At 37.7% G+C, this 22,239-nt stretch overlaps 1 protein-coding gene across 3 annotated transcripts in view; it reads right to left on the bottom strand.

The window, feature by feature from the left end:
- LOC150079816 (ras-specific guanine nucleotide-releasing factor 2-like) overlaps positions 1–22,239 on the bottom strand; it is a 303,084-nt gene that overhangs the window by 71,755 nt on the left and 209,090 nt on the right. For all 3 annotated transcript variants that reach the window (XM_090383592.1, XM_090383594.1, XM_090383593.1), the window contains exons 13-14: positions 6,029–6,240; positions 5,263–5,345 (exon numbers count right to left, since the gene is read on the bottom strand). In XM_090383592.1, the coding sequence (XP_090239718.1) occupies positions 5,263–5,345; positions 6,029–6,240 (295 nt within the window). The remainder of the gene's footprint in view (positions 1–5,262; positions 5,346–6,028; positions 6,241–22,239) is intronic.

Raw genomic sequence — 22,239 nt, 5'->3', positions numbered from 1 at the left:
TGAATTCGAACTCAGCTCAGTCATTCATCAGGTCAGTACATCATTGAAAAAACCCCATGAGCTTCCTTGCCAGGAAATGCATGGGGTTTTGTCAATGATATATAGAAACTTTGCTAGCAGGGAAAAGGAGATTATCCCCTTATATAAGGCCACGATTAGGTTGCATCTTGAGTACTGTATACAGGTCTGAAGGCCTCACTTTAGGAAGGATGTAGAACTGCAGGAACGGATGCAGAAAAGGGCAACCAAATTGGTGAAAGGAACAAAAGGGTGCTCTTACCTATAAAGGCTTCGGTTCTGCAAATTGCAACGTCTTGAGCCCAAGAATCTGCGGGAAAATGTGATTGAGGCGTTTAAAGCCTTGACTGGATTGTGTAAGCTGAATGTTAATGGTATTCTTCCACTTGCTGAACCCCCCCCTGCCATCGTCTTTTAATATGCTGTAAATGAATAGATTCCATCAGTCACAAGTGCCTTTTAGCTGCCCCAATTTCTCTTCCAGTTTCCTTTCAGTTATCATAAAATAATATTATAAGAAAATATTTATTCAGTTTTTCACCATCCTATACAGGATCATCAATTGTTACGCCAATCATATATAAAACAGGTCTCATAATCTTTCTTAGCATGCCAAATCCCTTGAATTATTTCATTATAAAGTAATTTATATATATATTATAGGATTCTGTGTCCCCGGACAATTTATAACGAATCCATGTCATTTTTTGAATGCCGCTGAGCTCATCAGCTCAGTATACCCGACACCCATCATGGGCTAAATTTTGAACATCTATCTATAAGTTCTCTGATTACTTCCCTAAACACTTCCGATATGCTGCTTGCATTATTAACAACATCCGTTGGTGTTGTTAATAATTCAAGCAGCGAAAATCACCTCTGTGAAAACAAAATTTCCCCTATTTACCCTTGAGAGTAGTTAAGAGTATGGGGTGAGAATCAATAAGCTATGATCACTGCCACCAATAGTGCCTTTGCTTGAAGGTTCTTAATATATGATGAAGCGCTGCTGATAACCAGATAAAAAATACTACGCTCTTGTAGCCTCTCTAACACGGTTTAGAAAGCAATCATTTAACAATTTAAAGTCCTTCTGGTGGTAAAAGCCTGAGTTCGAATCACTTTAATGAAGCTAGGAATATTTATGGATTTTTTTTTCACAACATGGCTCTGTTAGTCGGTCTTAGGCGATGGTTGCATGGTTTTATCTCTGGGAAACTGCAGGTTTTTCATCTGGAAAACAAAAAACAGACTTAAGAATGCACGCAATTACAGATACGCGTCACAGCTTAGTTGCTTTGGCGTTTAACATCAAACGTATAGCAAATCCAGAATTGTTCTGCTATTAACTGAATTACAACTTCACAAGTTTAAATCATTATATTGAAAGTTCAAATCCCCATGATAACATATTTTGATTTACTGGCAACTCTATGTGTCTGGCCCTCGTTGGAAAACACAGTTGGTAGGATCGCCGTCCTCCCCAGACCGGGTGAAAAATACCTGAGCTCGAGTCCCATTGATGCCGGGAAGAATTTTTATGGACCTTTTTCAGAACGTGCAAAATGGCTGAGTTAGTCGGTCTCCGGCGAGGGTAGCATGGTTTTTCTCGACGTACCTCGGGTTTTTCGTCTAGCAAACAGAAAATCGACCTCAGAACACACGCAATTTACACACAATAAACACGGAGCAATATGGCCTTGGTTGCTGATGCTCCTAAAAACCCTACTACAACAACCGCTTTAGTATCTATGGTCTTTTAAATCCAGGCTTCTAAGGCCAATATTGTTTACCCATATCGCAGGCAAATTTTAATATTAACCTTGAAATACTGTCATGAGTGTGAGCAATGGATGACGTCACTTTTTCTTGAAGGAAAGTCTTTTTTTTTTTTGTAATCGAGCAGGTTTTTTTTGGGTGGAGAGCTGATTTACCAAACTTCTGGCGAAATTTCCGAATAATATACTTATTTCACAGTCTTCATTTAGTTTCTTGGTATGGATTCTTGATGTGTGGTTCATGCATATATTTATACATTAAAAATCTAATATCTTTCAATTAATATCTTAATCAGTAGCGTTAGCTCCATATACAAAATATCAAGTTAAAAAGTGCGTATATAGTGCACGTGTTTTTCCTTTTTATAGGATGTTCAGTGCTGGCTCAGGATTCGATGTTGGGCCCATTGTTATTTTCTATATTTATCAATGATATTGACGAAGGCATATCAGGCTTATTGATCAATTAATGACCAATGACTTAATGACCAATGCTTGTAGAAGATTGAAGGTTGGCATGGTTGTTAATGACAGTAATTGACAGTACGTTACTGCAAGAGGATCTAGAAAAGTTGGGCAGATGGGCTGAGAGGCGGCAACTGAAGTTTAACATTAACAAATGCAAAATATTGCATATGGGTAGCAGTAACCACAGAGTAATGTACCAACTGTGTGGTGTTACACTCAGGATGGTACATTACTCTGTGGGCTCATGGGGTCTTGTCAATGACATACAGGAATTTTGCTAGTCGGGATAAGGAGGTGATTATGCTTTTGTATAAGGCAATGGTCAGGCCATACCTCGAGTACTGCATACAGATCTGAAGGCCTCATTTTAGGAAGGATGTAGAGCTGCTGGAACGAGTACAGAGAAGGGCAACGAGATTGGTGAGGAGACCAAAGGGTTGCTCTTACAAAGAAATGCTTAAGTTCTGCAAATTTCAGTGTCAGGAGACTAGATAAGGCTTTCAATGGTTTGAGCAAGCTCAATGCTGATGATGGGATTCTTCCTCCTCAAATTACGCACCTGAGTGGACATAAATTTAAATTGAGGAAACACAGTCGTAGAACAGTTGTGCTGAAATTTGCATTTGGCCAGCGGGTGGTTGATTGATGGAGCAAACGTCCATCGGTCGTTTTGGAATTTAATAGCTTAATAAATTCAACGAAGAACTGGACAAAATTTTGGACCGAATGGATGGGTGAAATGGGAAGGGTTTTTTTTTTTTTTTTGGCTGATGCTGCATAAGCTTGCTTTCTTGCATCATATACCTCTACTAATGCTAATGATAATTAATAACTGTTAAGTAAGATAGACAAGTCACCGAAGTCGAATATTTTGATTCAGTTACTTTCTTCTCTGTTCTTTAAAGCTTTCATGGTATTATTTTGATTTTCTCGGATTCTCTGCTATATTTTATTATTCTTTTAAATTCGTTTTTAGCTTAACACCAGCCTTTTCATAGGAATGTGTTGCGTATTCCGTTTTGAAATTGCCCAACACACGAGCAATTTTTATTAGATGTTAAACTTTATTACATTAATCAAGAATAAAATTTATTTAAGCTAGCTAGGCAAAGGCCTTATAACCCATCTTTAAGAAATTAATAACGTAAAGTTAAAATCAGGGAAAGTTTCATCAAAGAAAAATTAAAAGGCATCACTCAAAAGACACAGATAATGTACAAAACAATTCTGTAACTGTTAAATCCATCAATAAAATAGTCATAAAACAGTAATATTACAAATCATATATATATATATCATATATAGTAATCATATCGTATATAGTAGAAACATATATAGAAGGTTATTTTAAATACTATTAATTAAAAGGTAAAATAGATTCTAGGCCAGTTTAAATTCTGATCTTCAGTAAATTATAGGTTTATCAAAGAAATATGTGAGTTACTTCTTTTAGCACACTGAAATGCTAAAGAATACCGCAGGCTTCAGTATATGGCTGCAAATGACAAATTTACAAACTTAAAAAATGGCTACCAATATTTTGGACAACACTGGTAGTAGTAAGATATTGAGAATATTTAAATAAAGCGGTTATTAAAGATAATATTTCTTCACATCAACAGTCATGAAATGCTAAAACAGTACTTAAAAGCATTACAGTAAAAGAGCAATAGAAAAAAACGTGACAGTAGGCATTTTAAAAAGGGAATGATTGTTGCCGATATCCTAACTATGTGAGTATTTAAGAAGGTACGATAATCACAGTATAAAATATAATTTTAACTACATTAAACTACGATGTATTAAACCATATGGTAACTTGAATCAAAGAACACAGCGGATTTTTTTATTAAAATTATTGCTCTTTTTGCAAATTTTTAAAAATTCAATCATGGTACAAACGTAGAGGGACCTATTTTAAAAATTTATGGTAAATTAATTTTAAAAAAATTAAAGAAACAAAAATAATATAGAAAATATCGAAAATAGGTGGTTAAAGAGTATTCGAAATAAAACTGCTTATTTTGGCTTCATATATAGTCGTATACTGTATAAATACCATATTTCATACAATACAGGTATATAGTTATAAAAATACATTATAAAATAATGGCAATAAATAATACTGTTTGAATCATTTATGGAGTAAAGAAGTCTTCATAATATAATGTTTAAAACATTCACTATAAAAATATTTTTTAATATATGTGGATAATTATTAGCAAAAGATGGAGTTGGCGATTTTGATTCCATTTTAAATAGGTTTGATGCTCATAAGTGTTTAAAAATGGACATTATTTTACACGAATTTATTTGAGAGATGTAAAGTTTTAAGATTATTTTCTGGTCAAAACAATAGCTGAAACAATAGATGAAAAACAAATTAAGATAATTTTTTGGTCATTGTTTATATTCATTGTAATATAATATAAACAATCGTCAAATTTTATAAAATTCTTTCTAATTACGACAGATATAAAATAATTTGAACTCACTGTCTTAGTCTTATGTAAAAATGATCATTGTCTATTAAAAATGATTATTCTAAATATTCCAAGCTGAATTTTGGTGATTTTGATTCCATTTTGAATAGGTTTGATGCTCATAAATGTTTATTTTTAAACATTATTTTATACGAATTTATTTGAGAGATGAAGTTTTAAGATTAATCTTTGGTCAAAACAACAGCTGGATGAAAAACGAATACAATTATCATTGGGATATGAATAAAATGTCAAATTAACTTTACGTAGGAAGAATTTTAAGAAAATGTTTATATCCATTGCAGTATAATATAAATAATTGCCGAATTTTATAAAATTCTTTCAAATTAAGATAGACATAAAATAATTTGAACTCATAGTCTGTCTTATGTAAAAACGATCATTGTCTATTGAAAATGGTTATTCTAAATATTCCAAGCTGAATACAAGGTGAAATACTTAAGAAAATTTCTGTTTTCATTGAAGGTATTAAAATAAATGGAGGATAGGCTTACCGAATAGAATGGGGCATGGTAACAGATGAAGCGTCACTCATGGTTCCATGAAAAAGGTCGTTGAAGTGGACATTATCAATACACTGTAAAAGAAAGAAAATAGTCTTAGGTGATAACCTTTAGAATATAAGATAAAGGTGTTTTCATACTCAAGACAAACAAATGCTATTTTGAAAGACTGTTGACAAAGAGACAACGCAACAACCTAAAATTCAGACAGATTAAGAAATTAAAAGCCATCTAACTTTTATTAGAACTTACAATATTTGTATTTGTCGATAGAAAAATGCTTTCTCACTTCCGCACTGTCTTGATGACCGCCTGACCTTTGACGTGAAACTAAAATTAGAGTAGAGAAGACATTACGCTCTTAACTCCATAGTCGCCGAAATGTTTTACAGAATAGACATGGTGATGTCAAAGACAATACCAAAGAAACCAGTTAATGTATACTACAAAAGGAGTCTCTGATACCAGTGCAATATCTTGACCTATTCTTCCATATCTTTTACCATAAGCTGCATTCACGCAGACCTACGTCGCTGGTGTCACGATTTCAGTACCGTAATACCTGATCGATAACCGGGTAGCAGCACTACCCTCAGCCCAGCGCGCGCACACACACACACACACATACAAGCACTGTGCAGCAGTCAGCATCCTCTGCTCCAAGCTTTCCCGTATAACAGCTATATGCTGCAATACAGCTACCATTGTAGGGGGGACTGTGTCAAAAGGTTGGAAGAAGTCAACACAACAAACTCACCTGACTGATGTCGCTAGTCCAAGCGGCCTTTTCCTGCATTGTGGGCGCCACGAGATGAAGGGTAACAGGGTTTCCTCCCTTAAAGTCGATAATTATCTTGAAATCAAGTCCGCCATAGTCTTTCTGGGTGGTACTTCCGCCGGTAGATGTCGCTATGATACTGGTGTCGCTAAAACCACTTGAATGACTTGAGCCAGAACTGACGGAGCTTTCTAGGAATAAAATAAAACCATTTTGTAACTAATTGTTACATAAAAGAAGAAGTTTTCACAAGAGAACTAATAAATTCCTAATTTAGTTTTCTACCACTAAGAAGAAAGAAAGAGAAAGAAATCTTTGGTTAATTAATTGATTTATAGACTTAAATCTTATTACATCTGCTGATGTAATGTTATCGAAGTATTTACAATATGGTACATGTTCACAACCGTCCACGTTAAAGATTATTGATACGTGAACATAAAAATCAATGCAGATGATAGTGTGTCAGTGATATAAATTTTTTCAATTATTTTTAATGGGTTGATGGTAGATCTTCACCAGTGAGACATGAAGACGACCTTGTTGGTTACGGCCATAACGGTCAAGCCAAAAGAGAGGGAGGGCAAGGGAAAAATAGGAAAGAAGATACTAAAGAATTGCTGACAGATTTTGGTGGATAACATTGGTTAAGATGACAATTACAAGCCAGCATCGAGGATGGTTGCCTCTAACTTTGTGCAGTTCTTGTTACTCTTCCATGAGGCTGGCAATAAAAAGCGAATAACTAATACGTGTTTCCTGCAATTCCTTTTTCCTAGAATATCATATACATGTTCAGTGGAATTTTTGTCCGATAACCTTCTTGGCCATTTCATTCTTCAGATATCTTTAGTTCCTGATACTTCTGCCTAAGTGGAACTTCATGGGGTTAAGCGCTATTTTAAACAGAAATCTGTGTCGACTACCCCCTCCCTAAAGGTCGCAATTAGGTCTTAAGAATCTCCCATGAATGTTTTGAGTCTGAGCCATTGTGGATGGCACCGTGAATAATATCACTGCTTTCGCATTAGCTAGAGAAGACCTGGGTTCGATTCTCATCGCAAATCGAATTCAAAATTATTTTTCATTGGATGGCCAAATTAATTGGTATCGGCTAAACTTTGCATGATTTTTTGTCACAAAAGTCTGGTTTTTCATCCCAGAATAAGGCAAACCGACTGCAGAACACACACGATTTTGAGATGCGATATACCTACTCCTCGTGTCTTTAGCTGTCTTGGTTCTTATTCTAAAAACGTTCTTATTCTAATTATTAACTGTTAAGTAAGATAGACAAGTCACCGAAGTCGAATATTTTGATATTCGACATCGGTGACTTGTCTGAGGAATTTGAGTGAAAACTGAGGGCAGGATTAAAATACCTCAATCGAATATACGAAGAGCAGTATCACCGTTTAAATACGAAATTATCAGCTGTCCCTTTACCCTGATGATACTGGGACTAATATTTCACTTCTCACGTTGCTCCTACAAACAAATTACGTCTGGAAATAGCTGTTCGCTGGAGTATAACTCACCAAGGAAAAGTACATGGTTTACTGTTCTGTGATTAGTTGGTTGTTCATCAAGCAATGTGTTGACTATGCCAATTAAGATAGGCTACCGGCAGGTTGAGGCAATTTGGACACGCAACCACTGACCACATTACATAAGGCCCTTCAGTTTTTGCACCAGCGCTCTCGAAATTATCCTGCAGAGGCCACAGAAAGAATGACTGCTAATGCAATCGTTAAAGGAAGCTATTGATAATCGAGTTGAGATAGCCCCCGGACTGTCTTGTCTTGGTCCCTTACCATTTGCAGGTAGAAACGTGTAATCGTTATACTTTATACCCTAATTAATATTCATTCTGATGAGTGTAGCAAAAAAGTCGCAATGTAACTGTTCACTTAGTGTAGCAATTGCTAATATAACTGCGATGATCTGAAGCATTCTCCTACTTATGTGCACAACAAACTAACCAGCATTCTAGAAATATCAAGAAAAGGCATGTTGAATGTCAATGTTGACCAGGTACAACCAGAAACGTTGCTTGGATACACCAGCCACAGGGATGAAAAGCATCACGATGGCAATACTGCAATGCAAGTAGTCAGAATGAGTCACTGCTGATTTTAAGAAGATCTTACTTGCTTTTCCTGCGTATTGCAGAATAATTTCAAGTAGCTGTGCGATCTTCGAGAAAGTTTCAAAATCAAAAAGTAAACTTATACGATCTTTGCTAATTAAAGATTACGAAAGCAAAAGAACAGGTGGCCATCGAAAAAATTTTAAATCAATTATCAGAATGTATTCGATTATTGATGGTAAGTAATAGTATTAGTATTAGTATTAGTATTAGTAACGGCCGTATGGTGCAAGAAAGCCTATGGCTTATGCTGCACCAGCCAAAAAAAAAAAAAAAAAAAAATCCGAACAAAACAATGATATAAACAAAAATTAAATAAATAAATAAATAATAATAATTAATAAATAAATAAAAATAATAAAATGAAATAAAAAATAAATAAAAAGGAAATTAATCCTATCATCCTATGCGCTTCCCTTACCCGAAAGTACTATCCAGATGACCTTTGAATTTCCCCAAACTGTCGGCCTCTACCACCCATGAAGGCAACTTATTCCAATAATTTATAACTCGCTGGCTAAAATAAAACTTCCTGCAGTCCAATCTAAACATTTCCCCCCATAACTTGAATTTATGTCCCCTAGTTCTAGCATCATTTATAATCTTGAAAATTTCATCCTCATTCATTTTACTGATGCCTCTCAGAGCCTTAAACACCTCAATCAAATCTCCTCTAAGGTGTCTAGTTTCCAAACTCTGCAACCCACATATTCGAAGTCTTTCTTCATAAGGACGCCCTTTTGCCGATCTCACCAGGCGAGTTACCCTTCTTTGCACCCTTTCAAGAAGCTCGATGTCTTTCTTTAGGTGCGGTCTCCATACTTGAACACAGTATTCCAAGTGTGGTCTAACATAAGCCTTATATAATGGGATTATCACGTCCCTATCTCTACTTGCAAAAGTTCGATAGATCATCGATAGGACACCATGGGCCTTCCTTGCAACCTGTTTACAATGCTCAGAGAATTTCATGTCTGACCGTATCGTAACACCCAAGTCCCTTTCCTCCAGTACTGGGTTTAGTTGAACTCCACCAAGTGAATAAGTTATTTTGGGATTACTGTTTCCCAGGTGTAATACCTTACACTTTGTTGGATTAAAGCACAGCTGCCATTTTTCTGACCATTCCTGAAGTCTATCTAGGTCTCTCTGAAGAAGCTCAGCTTGACAGTGATCATTAACTACTCTACCAATTTTAACATCATCTGCAAATTTAGACATCACGCCCTCTATCCCTTCATCAATGTCGTTTATGAAAATTAAAAACAACAGTGGTCCTAATACTGATCCTTGGGGAACCCCACTTCTTACATCAACCCAATCTGAGGAATAGCCATTTATCACAACCATCTGCCTCCTGCCCTGAAGCCATCCTTCTATCCATCTAAGGATTTTCCCAGTGATTCCAACCTGTTCTAGCTTATAAAGCAACCGCTCATGTGGGACTGAGTCAAAAGCTTTGCTGAAATCTAAATAAACAATGTCGAAATTATTCCCTAAATCCAGCTCGTGAGTGACCCTTTCGAAATAGTGAACCAGATTTGTTAAACATGATTTTCCCTTTACAAAACCATGCTGAGTATCCTTGAGAATTTCAATTCGATCCAAATGATCCTGAATTCCACCCTTGATCATTGCCTCCATGATTTTCCCTACTACTGAAGTCAGACTGACAGGTCGATAATTTCCCACTTCACTTTTAGAGCCACCCTTATGTATGGGAGATACATTTGCACTTTTCCAATCCAAGGGAATCTCCCCAGAGTCTAGTGATGCTCGCATAACCAGCCTCAGTGGTTCAATGTACTCGCTTGCCGCCTCTCTCAAGATTATAGGGTATATTCCATCAACTCCAGGAGCCTTACTGGTCTGTAGGCTTGAAAGTTTTTTCATTAAATAATCTTGCGAAATTTCAATAGACTAACTTGAAAACTTATTTGCCACTGGGATGATCAAAAGCAAATTAAAGTAACACCATGGTGCAAAACAATATATTTTTATTTAACTTCTAATAATTGACATTAAGAATTTCATTTCTTTTAGAAATGAATTCTCCTCTAATTAGCAACAAACGGTTATTAAAAAAAATGTACGTTCTTTATTAATAACAAATTAATAAAGACCAATGTAATTTGGGCAACAAATTACATGTGTCCTTCATTAATTTTGTACGATGCATAATTTTGTACATCCATTTTTATTCGTCGCAAAAAATCTGAATATGCAGATAATCTGAATTTCAGTTTTTGAACAAGTGCTCAGAAGTGATATGGAAATTTTTATTATTAAAAGGTTGGCGACCACTAATACCCGATTTTTCAGTACAACTGAAGAGTTGGGTCAAGATAAAGTCTCTGCCTTTCGCTATCGTCCTTCTTGGCAGCTTAGTCAACAGGGCGCACCGACATCTGCCAGTCGTTTGGAGATCCCTGAGTTCGATCCCCATCGATGATTGGAGGAATTTTAAAATTTTCTTCAATTGAGATTGCAGTTAGCAGGTGTCAGGCGAACAGAGTAAGCCCTTGTGGGTTGCCAGAATCGCTCTCCTCCTCACACCGGGTGGAAAAGACCTGAGTTCGACTCCCGTCGATGATGTGCGGGATTTTAATGGGCCTTTAACACAACGTGGCCAAGTTATTCAGTCTCAAGCGAGGGAAGCATGGTTTCTCTCCCAGAAACTTGTGTTTTTCATCCAGCAAGAAAAATTGACCACAGAACACACAATTTAAGGACTGCATACACAAAGCAATATGGCCTTAGTCGCAGGTGCTCCTAAAACCCTACAACAATGGACAGAGCAGGTTTTTCCTGCGAGTAATGATGGATTTTTCAGCCTCCAAAATCTTGTGTGACTAACCTTAAAATAAACTGCGATGTTGTCATAAAAGAGTGGGGATGCGAGGAAACAGTTTTTACATTATAATTTTTGACTTTAGAAAAGCATTTTACACAATTTCACACGGATATTGCTGTACAAGATGGAATCTGTTGTAATCACAGGCCAGAATTGAAGTTGACTGGGGAATGTTAAAGCAACTTTTGTTTATGTTGTTGTAGGCGTATCAGAAACTTAGGCCATATTGTGCATGTAAATTTCTGTGGTAGATTTGCAGTTTGCTGGACGAAAAATACGAGTTTCCGGGAGAGAAAGCATGTTACTCTTGCCTGAGACAGATTAATTCAGCCACGTTGTGAAAAAGACCCATAAAATTCCCCGCATCATTAACGGGATTCTAACTCAGGTTCTTTTCCATCCGGTGTGGGTGGACGGCGATTCTACCGACTGTACTACACGAGGGCCTGTTGTTTATGATGTTGAATGGTATAGACGAGAGAATAAAGGGTACGATGTTGAAATCGGCATTGACCATTGTGAACCATTCTCAGATGATTCACAATGGTCGAGCAGGGGGCTAACAAAGCAAGTCAGGCTGAGTTTCTTCAGTATAATTTACACAGGATTCAGAGATGGTTGAAGAACACGAAGATTGGAAAGGCATTTCATATTTGAATTTATCATCTAATGTAAGATATTTCATTTCAATAAGACATTTAGTGTCATGTATTAAATTTTGGCAAAGTGGGATCCTCTGTTTACATCATTACATTTGAGAACTGTAAGCAATAACCCTGGGTATACCCCCCCCCCCACAAAAGGCAATGACAAAGCATATTCCAAACATATAGTATATATTGAAGGCGTCCAACAAGGCGCAAACTAATAACTAGGGATCAAGGTATGGCATCCATACCTCACAGAATGGCCGATTCTCAGGGACAGCCCTCGTGGGTAGTGCACTTGGTAGAATTGCTGTCCTTCGTACACCAGGTGGCAAAGACCTGAGTTTGAATCCCGTCAATGAAGCGAGGAATTTTTATGGGTCTGTTTCAAAATGTGGCTGAGTTGAGGTTTAGTATGGTTTTTTCTCCCGGAAACTCGCGTTTTTCGTCCAGCAAACAGAAAATTTACCACAGAACACACAGAATTTCCAGACATATATACGGCACAATATGGCATAAGTTGCTGATGCGCCTAAAACCCTAAGACAATCCCAATACTCAGTGACGCTAAGCAATATAACCTTTCTGACAGTGAAATAATTTTCCTTGGTGACTTTCCTCGTTGATTCAGTTTAAAACTCCGGCTGACTTCTACTTGCTATCTGAGTCTACACAGCTAGTAGGCACTCGTGTGGCTTTCTCCATCTCCAATTCACATTAGTATATCACTGCCATGTCAGTGCTCCATGCTCTCTCTGATCTAAGTATTTATACATTACGGTATACTGTCAGCACCGGAATTGCGCGCGAGTTGTCGAGAAGTGTCGTGGTGAGCAGCACTTGATTGTTTTGGAGGAAGGCAGTCCCAATAACCCACGTTTAGATTTTTTAAGATTGGCATTTTCCAACATGGACCAGAGGAAACTGAAGGTAACTATTTATGCCTGCAGTTGAAGAATCATAGGTCCAATACTGAACGATACAGTGAACAAACTTTGTACAGTGAACAAACTGAATGTGAAAAACAAAGTGTTAAAAACCAGAGTTGAGGCTTTAAATTCTGAAAAGGAAGCACATAAAAGCATAAATGTACAAACTTATTTACAGGCTGTTGAAGCTGCCAAAAACAAAGATCAAACTCAACCTAAAGAGATTTAGGACAAAAAAGACTGAATCCCTAAAAAGGATGCAAATGTAATAATATTAAAGACTACAGAGAAATCCTCATTAAAAAGTAGTGAAGAAGTCAAAGAAACAGTATTGAATAAATTGAAACCTCACCTGAAGGAAGTGAAAGTCAATAGTCTTAAGAAAACCAGAAACAATGGTGTTCTCATTGAATCAACCCTCTAAAGAGGATATAGAAACTATACAGGGACATCCTGAAATCCAAAAACTAGGATTACAAGCTGAAAAGCCAAAGGGTAGAAACCCAAATATCATTATCTTTGACATGCCTAAGACCACCCCTATGAGAGAGGTCATGATGGACTTTTATTATAAAATTTCAGTGAGCAATTGCCGGTGCCCATGATCATGCCTAATATACTTGCCAAAGAAATTCATGCAAGTATATCTAATAACAAATAAATAAATAAATACTTGTATAATTACAGTTTTAGTTATGTTAAAAGTATTTATGACAAACGTTACCCAGCTATCAAAATACATTACTCTAAATTTTCATATTCTGAAAGTATTCTTATTTCAAGTTTTTTTATCTTTAGCATTTCAATGCTATACCTATAATTATTGCTCATGCCTAATATACTTGCCAAAGAAATTCATGCAAGTATATCTAATAACAAATAAATAAATAAATACTTGTATAATTACAGTTTTAGTTATGTTAAAAGTATTTATGACAAACGTTACCCAGCTATCAAAATACATTACTCTAAATTTTCATATTCTGAAAGTATTCTTATTTCAAGTTTTTTTATCTTTAGCATTTCAATGCTATACCTATAATTATTGCTCAAACGCCCTATACAAATACCAAAATTCGACTTGAAAAATTACCAATTAAAAGAAATATAATAAAGTAAAATTAATTAAGTCGTTTTTATTTGCTGATCGTATTTTAAAACTGTTTTTGTAACAGAAAACATGATCTTCAAATTGAAAGAGGTATTTGTTTAAAATTTTTGTTATTTTTTATATTCTTTCTACAAAATTAATCTAATAGGGTATATTTTTACTTACTAAAAACCTAATATATAGAATTATATTCATATATTTTTACAATATAGTAGATATTGGCGGGATTCTGGCCTGTCGGGATTTTGGGTCAGACCCCCATTGTGGAACTTTCTCCAAGGGGCATGGCAATCCTAAAAAATCAGCAGAGAATCTATGCTGGCGGGAACAGCCATAGATTCACGGAATATTTCCCAGTTACAAAATGTTACCACTGCCACAGATTTGGTCATACAGCCAGGCAGTGGCAGCAAAAAGACCCGATCTGTGGCCACTGCCCAGTCACTGACCGTGACTATAAAAACTGTAACAGTAGAACCACACAACCTAAATGTGCTACATGTAAGTTGGTCAAAATAGACTTTCACCATAGTCTTAGGGACAATAATTGTCTCAGCTATCAAAAAGAGCCATATACTCATCAGGGTAGGGTTCAGGGATACCCTAGAACATATGTTATCTTCACATGAAACCTCACAGCAATAGTAATTAGAAATCCTTCTCTTACAGTTACAAAAGTTAACTCTCTATGTTTCCCATTAGCAGTATGTGCACAAATAATTAGTCAAATAGGATATGATCCTTTCATGTTGTATCCCTCTGCTGTAAGCCAGGAGAGAATATAAATCCCAGCGTTTATTATCTACAAAGTGTACTGACAGTTCTTCCAAATTCTAAGATAATCTGAGATAATAGTTTCCATGGATGCCAACTGTCGGTCAAGCCTCTGGCACAGCAGTACAATTGACAGACCAGGAACACATAATGGCCAACTCCTAACAAACTACCCAGCCACTTCTACCCTATAGGTAGAAGTGGCTGGGTAGCCACTTCTACCTACAACCTACCTACCTACAGTAGTACACTGTGGGAAAGTGATATAGATATAAATTTGGCCACTGCTTTCATAACTTCCAAATTAGATTGGATGGTCCAAGAAGCTTGGACCACCTCAGACCATAAGGCTATAAATTTACCTTAAAGAGACAAATAGACAGCTAGATACAGCCACCCCAAAATATAATCAGATACAACTTAAAGAAAGGAAACTGGCAGACCTTCACAGATGAAATCCAAAACCAAATAGAACAGCAGCAGACTCAGATCCATAACAACTATAGCCAAGATGAACACAACTTAAATGTCACAATTATGCTTCAAAAAGCATCCAATCTAGTAATACCCAAAAGAAAACCGAAGAAAAAAGCTATTCCCTGGTGGTGCCCTGACCTTGATATACACCGGCGAAGAGTGCACCAGGCCAGAAAACACTTCCAGAGAGCAAGGGCAACTTGGCCCCAGAATGAGGTTGATGCTCTGAGAGATTCCCATTAGGACTCTCAGGTCTGCGCGGGTTACACAGTTGTATCACCGTCCTCCCCATATCGGGTGAAAAAGGCCCCGGTTCGAATCCCGTCGATGACGCAAGGAACTTTAATAGACTTTTTTCACTCCGTGGCTGAGTTAGTCGGTCTCAGGCGTAGATAGCAAGGTTTTCTCCCAGAAACTGTGGTTTTTCGTCCAGTAAAACAGACAAATCGACCATAGAACGCACGCAATTAACAGACATAAGACACACAGCATGGCAGATGAATTTAATTATTCGGGTGGCATAAAAATAATAGTTTTTTATAGGACCCTCAAACTCATACTGCTCTAATAAGGACAAAAAAGAAGGAATGTTGGCGGGCCTTGGTGGGGACGTCCGGTAACGCCAACCCTTGGGGTTGGTCTACAGGACTGTCGCCAACAAACTGCCAAGAGGTGATGTGGTGAATGAACTCTACAATTAAGGCGGATGGATCCCCAACTCACACTTGGGCGGACTCCGTAAATAACATATTAGATCATTTATTCCAGTCTGAAAACCAGGGGTTAACCCAGGTGAGAGTGACATAATGGCCAGCAACATAAATTATAGCAATATGTCAATAGAACCACCCTTCACCATGGAAGGGTGGTTTTATTGACTTCAAGCAGCACTCTTAAAAACAATAAGTGCCGTGGACCTGACTTAATTTAAATATAAACCATTAAAAAGTTAGCAGAAATTTCTCCTGAACTTATTTAATCACTGCTTAGCTGAGGGTTTATTCCCACAAGCATGGAAACTAGCTATAATTATATTAATCTTAAAGAATCCGGGAAAAAATCCTACTGAACCTAAATCAGACAGACCTATAGCTTTATCGCCAGTTCTAGGAAAAATAATGGAACGCTTACTCCTCTATAGACTTAATTTATATTATACTGAAGCTAACCTAAATTCTGAACAGCAATTTGGTTTCAAGCAAGGATCCTCAACTGAGGATGCCATGCACTATATCCTAGATCAAAAGTACATGATGGCAATATCTATTGATTTCGCTGGTGCATTTGGCACCCTCTGGTGGCCAAATATCCTCAGAAGACTCCACCAGACAAATTTACCACAAAATCTATATCAATGTATAAATATCTATCTTGGTAACAGACATGTAGCAGTACGCACACAGTTCCAAGAAATAAAACGCCCAGTTACAAAAACGTTGCCCACAGTGTTGCCCAAAGGATGGAACCAGTACTGGGTCCATTCTTTTGGACCTCTGTGCTTGATAAATTCCCAACAAAAGATTTAGGCCCTACAGACAGGGTCGCCTTTGCTGACGTTCTTGTCTTATTGGTAAAAGGTAACACCAGAAGGGTGGTGGAAGAAAAAGCAAACGTGGCACTCAAACAACTGCAGGAATGGGCGCTAACCCACATGCTCAAAATTTGGGCAGAAAAAAACTAAATGTATCCTATCCTACTGAAAAGAAATATCAATGTAAGACGACCATCAGTGATAATAAACATAGGTGATACCTCAATTCGCATGGTCCAAGAATTGAAATACTTAGACATAATTCTCGACTCCAAATTAACATTCTATCCACACCTGTCAAAGTTGGCCAAAAAAGTCTAAAACTATGCCGGAATGATTGCCAGAATCAGCCGAGCCGATTGAGGTCTCAAGCGCAGACCCCTGGCACTCATTTACAGAGCAGCGTTTTTACCTGTAATCTCCTATGGTGCTAGCGTATGGTTCCATCGCACAGCCATAGTTAGAAACAGAGAAAAATTAAATAGCATTCAAAGAACAATCGTATTAACAATAACTGGAGCATGCTGTACAGTTAGTATCCCGGACCTGCAAGTTTTGGCCAGTACCCTAGCGCTGCACCTTGAAATTGAAAAAAGGGCTATATTATAGACTCAAAAAAGGAATTCCGATGGGTTTCCTAGGCATAACCCCAATGGGGAGCAAGAGACCAAAGGTGCTACTACCAAAAGGTTTTTTCCACAAGTGGCTACGGTTAGCCCAAAACCACCTAAGTGGTATGCTCCAGGACTTTATACCACATTTCTATTGACAGGTCATGGATCCCTTAAAGCTAAATTGCACTCTTTGGGACTAGCCGATGACCCCTCCACAGTACCTGTGGCGAAAGTGAGGATTGGGCACACGTTCTATATGATTGTTAATCTATGAAAATCAACGTAGACAGTTAATCATAGAAATTGGACCCCTTCCTAGGGGCCAAGAACACCAATTCACCATGGAGGAGGCTTTTTACAAGGCCTTCACCAAGTATGCTCAAAATATTTTTGAAATCTGCCGCAAGAGATAGGCTCTTCATCCAGTCCTGTACCAAATCAATAGTCCAAATATATAACTAGCCCATTTCCCTCCCCATGCCCAATGGATTACAAAATCTCAACATGACTGAACAAATGTAAAAGGTAATTTCTGAATTGATTCAGAAATTACCGGACTTGAACGGATTTCACACCCTGCCTCTGGGGACTCCTTTGGCTCATTGCAGGGGACCACAGAGGTAAGAAAATAACCAAATGTGACTGATGGGAATAAAGGCAAGCTGGTACTGCCCTCATCATACGTCCAGCCAAAATAGATTGAGTTCCCAAACTTGACAACACTCACGGAAAGGACTTTAAAGAGACTGGTACAGACATGCAGTCAGGCTTACCTGTCAGCTGGAAAAAACTAGTAAGCTGCAGGTTTCTGAAGTATTCTAGTATGAATGAGGATTAATGAATGAGAACTGGAGTGAATGTAAAGGTGAGAGTATGAAATGGGCTGTGAATGCAAGGGTGTAAGTGTGTCTGGATGAATGAATGAATGCGAGAAATAGTGTATGTGTTGAATGTATAAATGCGAAGGTAGAATGTAAAAGTATGACAGGAAGTTTGTTTAAAAAAATTAGTATTAGTATAATTGTTATATAAATGTGCGTGTTTGTTTGTTTTTTTTGCTCAATTAGATATGTAGATAAATACAGTATTCTCCTAAATTTGATTATTTGTATTTCATTTAAATTGTGTCAGCTTTCTTTAAAGCAATGGTTTAAAGACAACAGACAGTTCTTTAAACTCTATTCCTCTATTCCAGCCTCTCCACCAGATGGACAGATGGCCATGGGAACCTTGTGGACCCCAAGGTCATCCATTTTGTTGGCTGTTACTAGCCGGCATGCTGTGGAAAGCTGTCCCAGGTGTGACACAACCACCAGCACAGCTCAGCTGCTGCCATTAGGCCTTCCTAGCCACGCTCCCTTGCGGGGTCTTTTGTCTCAACTACCCGGGCAGGAGGGGGATGTAACCACCGGTCTCCTGATTCAAAATGTTTTTTGACTCAGGTGGAGTGTCCATCTCATGGCAAGACAATAAAATGTAGATAAGCATATAATCAGTTTGTCTGAGATATGTAAATAAATAACCACATCTTGTTGTATCCTTTATTTATTCAATAGCATGGTTTAAAAAATAATAAATTGACTGATATTCTTGGTTAGAAAACTGATCATAATAGTCTTATGAAAATTGTATTGAAGAATTTCTTTCCAAATATTCTCCTCCATGTTGCCATATATCGTGGTAAATCTCCTCCTGTCATACTGAACACATAATGTTCAATGCTTCCTTTGATTTTCAACAGAAAGAAACTGAAAGAATCCTGAAAAATCTTGACCAGAGAGGTTTCTTGACACGGATGGATGTTTTCCACTTACTGAAATCCGTTCTCCACATTAAACACTTCGTTTTGTGTCACTTTTTCACCCTTTTATTCCAATAGAGATTTTCTTCGGCATGGAAATTTCTTTATATCTAGAAAATGCTTTGAAAAGGGTAACTAATCCATTCCTTCTAATTATCTTCACTTATTTCAACTCTTGTTCATAAATGAATATCTATGACTCAAATTCATAAATGAATATCTCTTACACTACCTTGAAACCCTCCACATGATCAACGATCGGCAATATGGATCTTGTGAGTGTCAATCCACTGGTGTATGTTAATCATCTAGGAAGATAAAAAAAAAAACTCAAGCAGATGCTGTAGACAGTTCTAAGGTTTCAGGGCATGGTTTGACTAATGACTTTACAAGGTCTTCATTCCATCTTATGGTCTTCCTTACGAATTTTTTGCAATTGTGTTGCCAGTTTTCTCTCTGACCACTCGCCTCGCTTGATTATTCTTTATCTACTAACTTCTCAACTAAAGCTGGGATTTTTCTCAAACTATGTTCTTTTAACCACACGTTTTCTCCTATACAGTAATGACTTTCTCCGAATAAGTGAAATTCCTATCTCCTATTTTTTTTTCCGATGATGATAGTACACCACATTCCACTCTCCAGTTTGTCAAACCATACCTTACATAAACAACTACAACTTCTCAAAAAATCTGCCACCAGTATTTTAAATACTACCTCTAGTTGGGGATGATGAAATCTTTTTTCACTTCAGTCCCAGTCTTGTCGTATTTCTCTCAAAAAAACTCTGCTGCATCTAAAATAGCCCTTAGATTTCTTGATAAGATCACATATCCTTAATGAAGATAAATTTATAGGCATTTAATTAATAATATTCCTATATGTTCGATTACTGTATCCTTCGTTTCATCAATGAAATATCAAAAGACATCAAAATACAAAAAAAAAAAAACAATTCATATATTCCCCATTACCAAAAAAGACTGTCCAATTGTAATTTGCACTTTTCTTTATCAAATTTTTAACTTCAGCCACATTGAAGGGTAATTTACATTCATGTGCAAAAACATTATGACCATCTACCTAATACGAGTTGGACCCCCTTTCGCTGTGATAAACCGTTGCACTTGCGCGACATCGACTTCATAAGACAGCAGAAGATGTCGTGGTCAGGTATCCTGGACTAGCTGGACAGAAGGATGTGCTGGAGTTCAGCAACGAAGCGAGTACTGGCTTGGACTGTCGAATGCTGCGTTCCACCGCATCCCACAAATGTTAGATGGGATTGATGTCGGGGTGAGAGACATGAAATACTTGTACAAGATCCTCAAACCATTCCTGCGCGTCCTAGTGACATGGGGTGTTGTCTTGTTGAAAGAGTCCAGTGCCATCTGCATACATGGTCACCATATAAGACAAAACTTGGTCCGAAACAATGCCGACATAGAATTGGCGGTGAGGGTATGTTCAATGGGGGCGAGTGGACCCAGTGATGGCCAAGAAAACATCCCAAAACTATAATACCACCAGAGTGTGCCTGTTTTCTTCCAACCATGCTGTCTGGTTGCAGCTGTTCACTTGCTCCCCGTCGAATATGCACCGTCTATCGGCATGATCAAGGTAGGTTGAACCTTGATTCATCAGGCCAGGCAACTCTTTTCCAATCGTCCAATATCCAGGATGGGTGCTCCAGTAGCCACTACACGCGGAGGTGTCGATGTCGGTCGGTCAATATGGGCACATGAACAGGCCTATTCACAAGAGCATTCGCCGAATTGGTGTGTTCAGAAACGTTTCTCTGTTCGCTTTGGTTCGCTAATTGAGGGATCGTGAGCCAACTGCCGTTCACCTCGATTGTCAACTAGAGGTGGGCTGCCTGTCCAGACACGTTGGATGTTTATGTGACCTCTTCAGACCATTCCTGCTCCACCTTCACTATAGAGGGCCCTCGAACAACCGTTATTCCTGAGGTTGCTCAGCTGCTGAACTCCCTCCTTCCTAGCACAACGTGCTGCCCATAGTTAAACTTCATGCATATCCAGCATCTTGTCACTCGCTACGATTTTATAGTTGTGTCCACTCTTGTTGCTTACCTCCCTTATGACGGGGAATAAACCCTTTTCTTTCTTTTCATTACTATTATTATTATTATTAGTAGTAGTAGTAGAAGTAGTAATGGCATATGATGCCAGAAAGCAAGCTGAGAAAGCATCAGCCCCGTCCAAAAAAGAAATAATAATAATAATCCACATCACTTGCTCACCCCTCCAATAAGTGAAAACTTATTCAAGGAAGCAAGCTTATACAGCATCAGCCAAAAAAAAAAAAAAAAAACACTCGCAGCACATTTTCCCAACCCCTCTAATATGTTTAACTCTTCCTTAAATTCATTGTGAAAATCCTGAAAACAAATTTTCGTATATCTGTCCTGCAATCAACCTTTTTCGATTGAATTTTATGCCCTTTCCATGTTCTGTCTAAGAAAGAGTAAGAATACCATCACCATTTAGTTTACTCAAACCATTTAAAGTCTTGAACATTTCAATCAAGTCTCCCTGAAAGTACCTAGTTCCCAAGCTCTGCAGTTTTCAGGAGAGAAGTCTTTTGTAGTAAGAGTACCCCTTATGTTGACTAATTTGGCTACTCTTTCCTGCAATCGTTCTGGGAGATCCACACCTTCTTAAAATGAGTTATCCAGGCCTGTATGCAGTACTCCAGGTATGGCCTAATTATTTTCTTATACAACAGGACAACCACTTCCTTGGCCTTTTTGGCAACGTTCCGGTACATGACTGACAGAACCCATGCGCTGTGCAAGTGTCCTATCTACAGTGCTCACAGAATTTCATGTTGGATTGAACAATTATCTCTGGGTCTCTTTAGTTCTCCATTACTTTGAGTGTGGTACCACCTAATTGGTATGATATTCTAGGGGATTACCGATGCCCATACTTTCTTGCATTTACCAGTTAAACCTCAATTGTCACTTAACCTAAATGCCCAATTCTTCTTGTGTTGTTGCATTGGTTCCTATCATTAACCGCCTTCCAAACCTTTGTATCATCTCGAAGTTTATGATAATACGTTTGAAATACCTTCATCCACATCATTAATGAATATAGAAAACAACAATGGGCCCAGCAATGAACACTGGTGGATTCCACTAATAACATTAGTTCAGAAACGGCAGTGTTCATCAATAACAACTCTTTGTCTTCTTCCACTCAACCATCCCTTTATCCATACCAGCAACTTTCCCTTAATGCCACACTGCTACAATTTGTACAGCAGTCCTATAAAGGT

The sequence above is a fragment of the Mastigoproctus giganteus genome, chromosome 10, assembly GCF_048544385.1.
Source record: "Mastigoproctus giganteus isolate SK-2022 chromosome 10, ASM4854438v1, whole genome shotgun sequence".
Taxonomy (NCBI): Eukaryota; Metazoa; Arthropoda; class Arachnida; order Uropygi; family Thelyphonidae; genus Mastigoproctus; species Mastigoproctus giganteus.
This window is presented reverse-complemented; position numbering and strand designations above follow the sequence as displayed.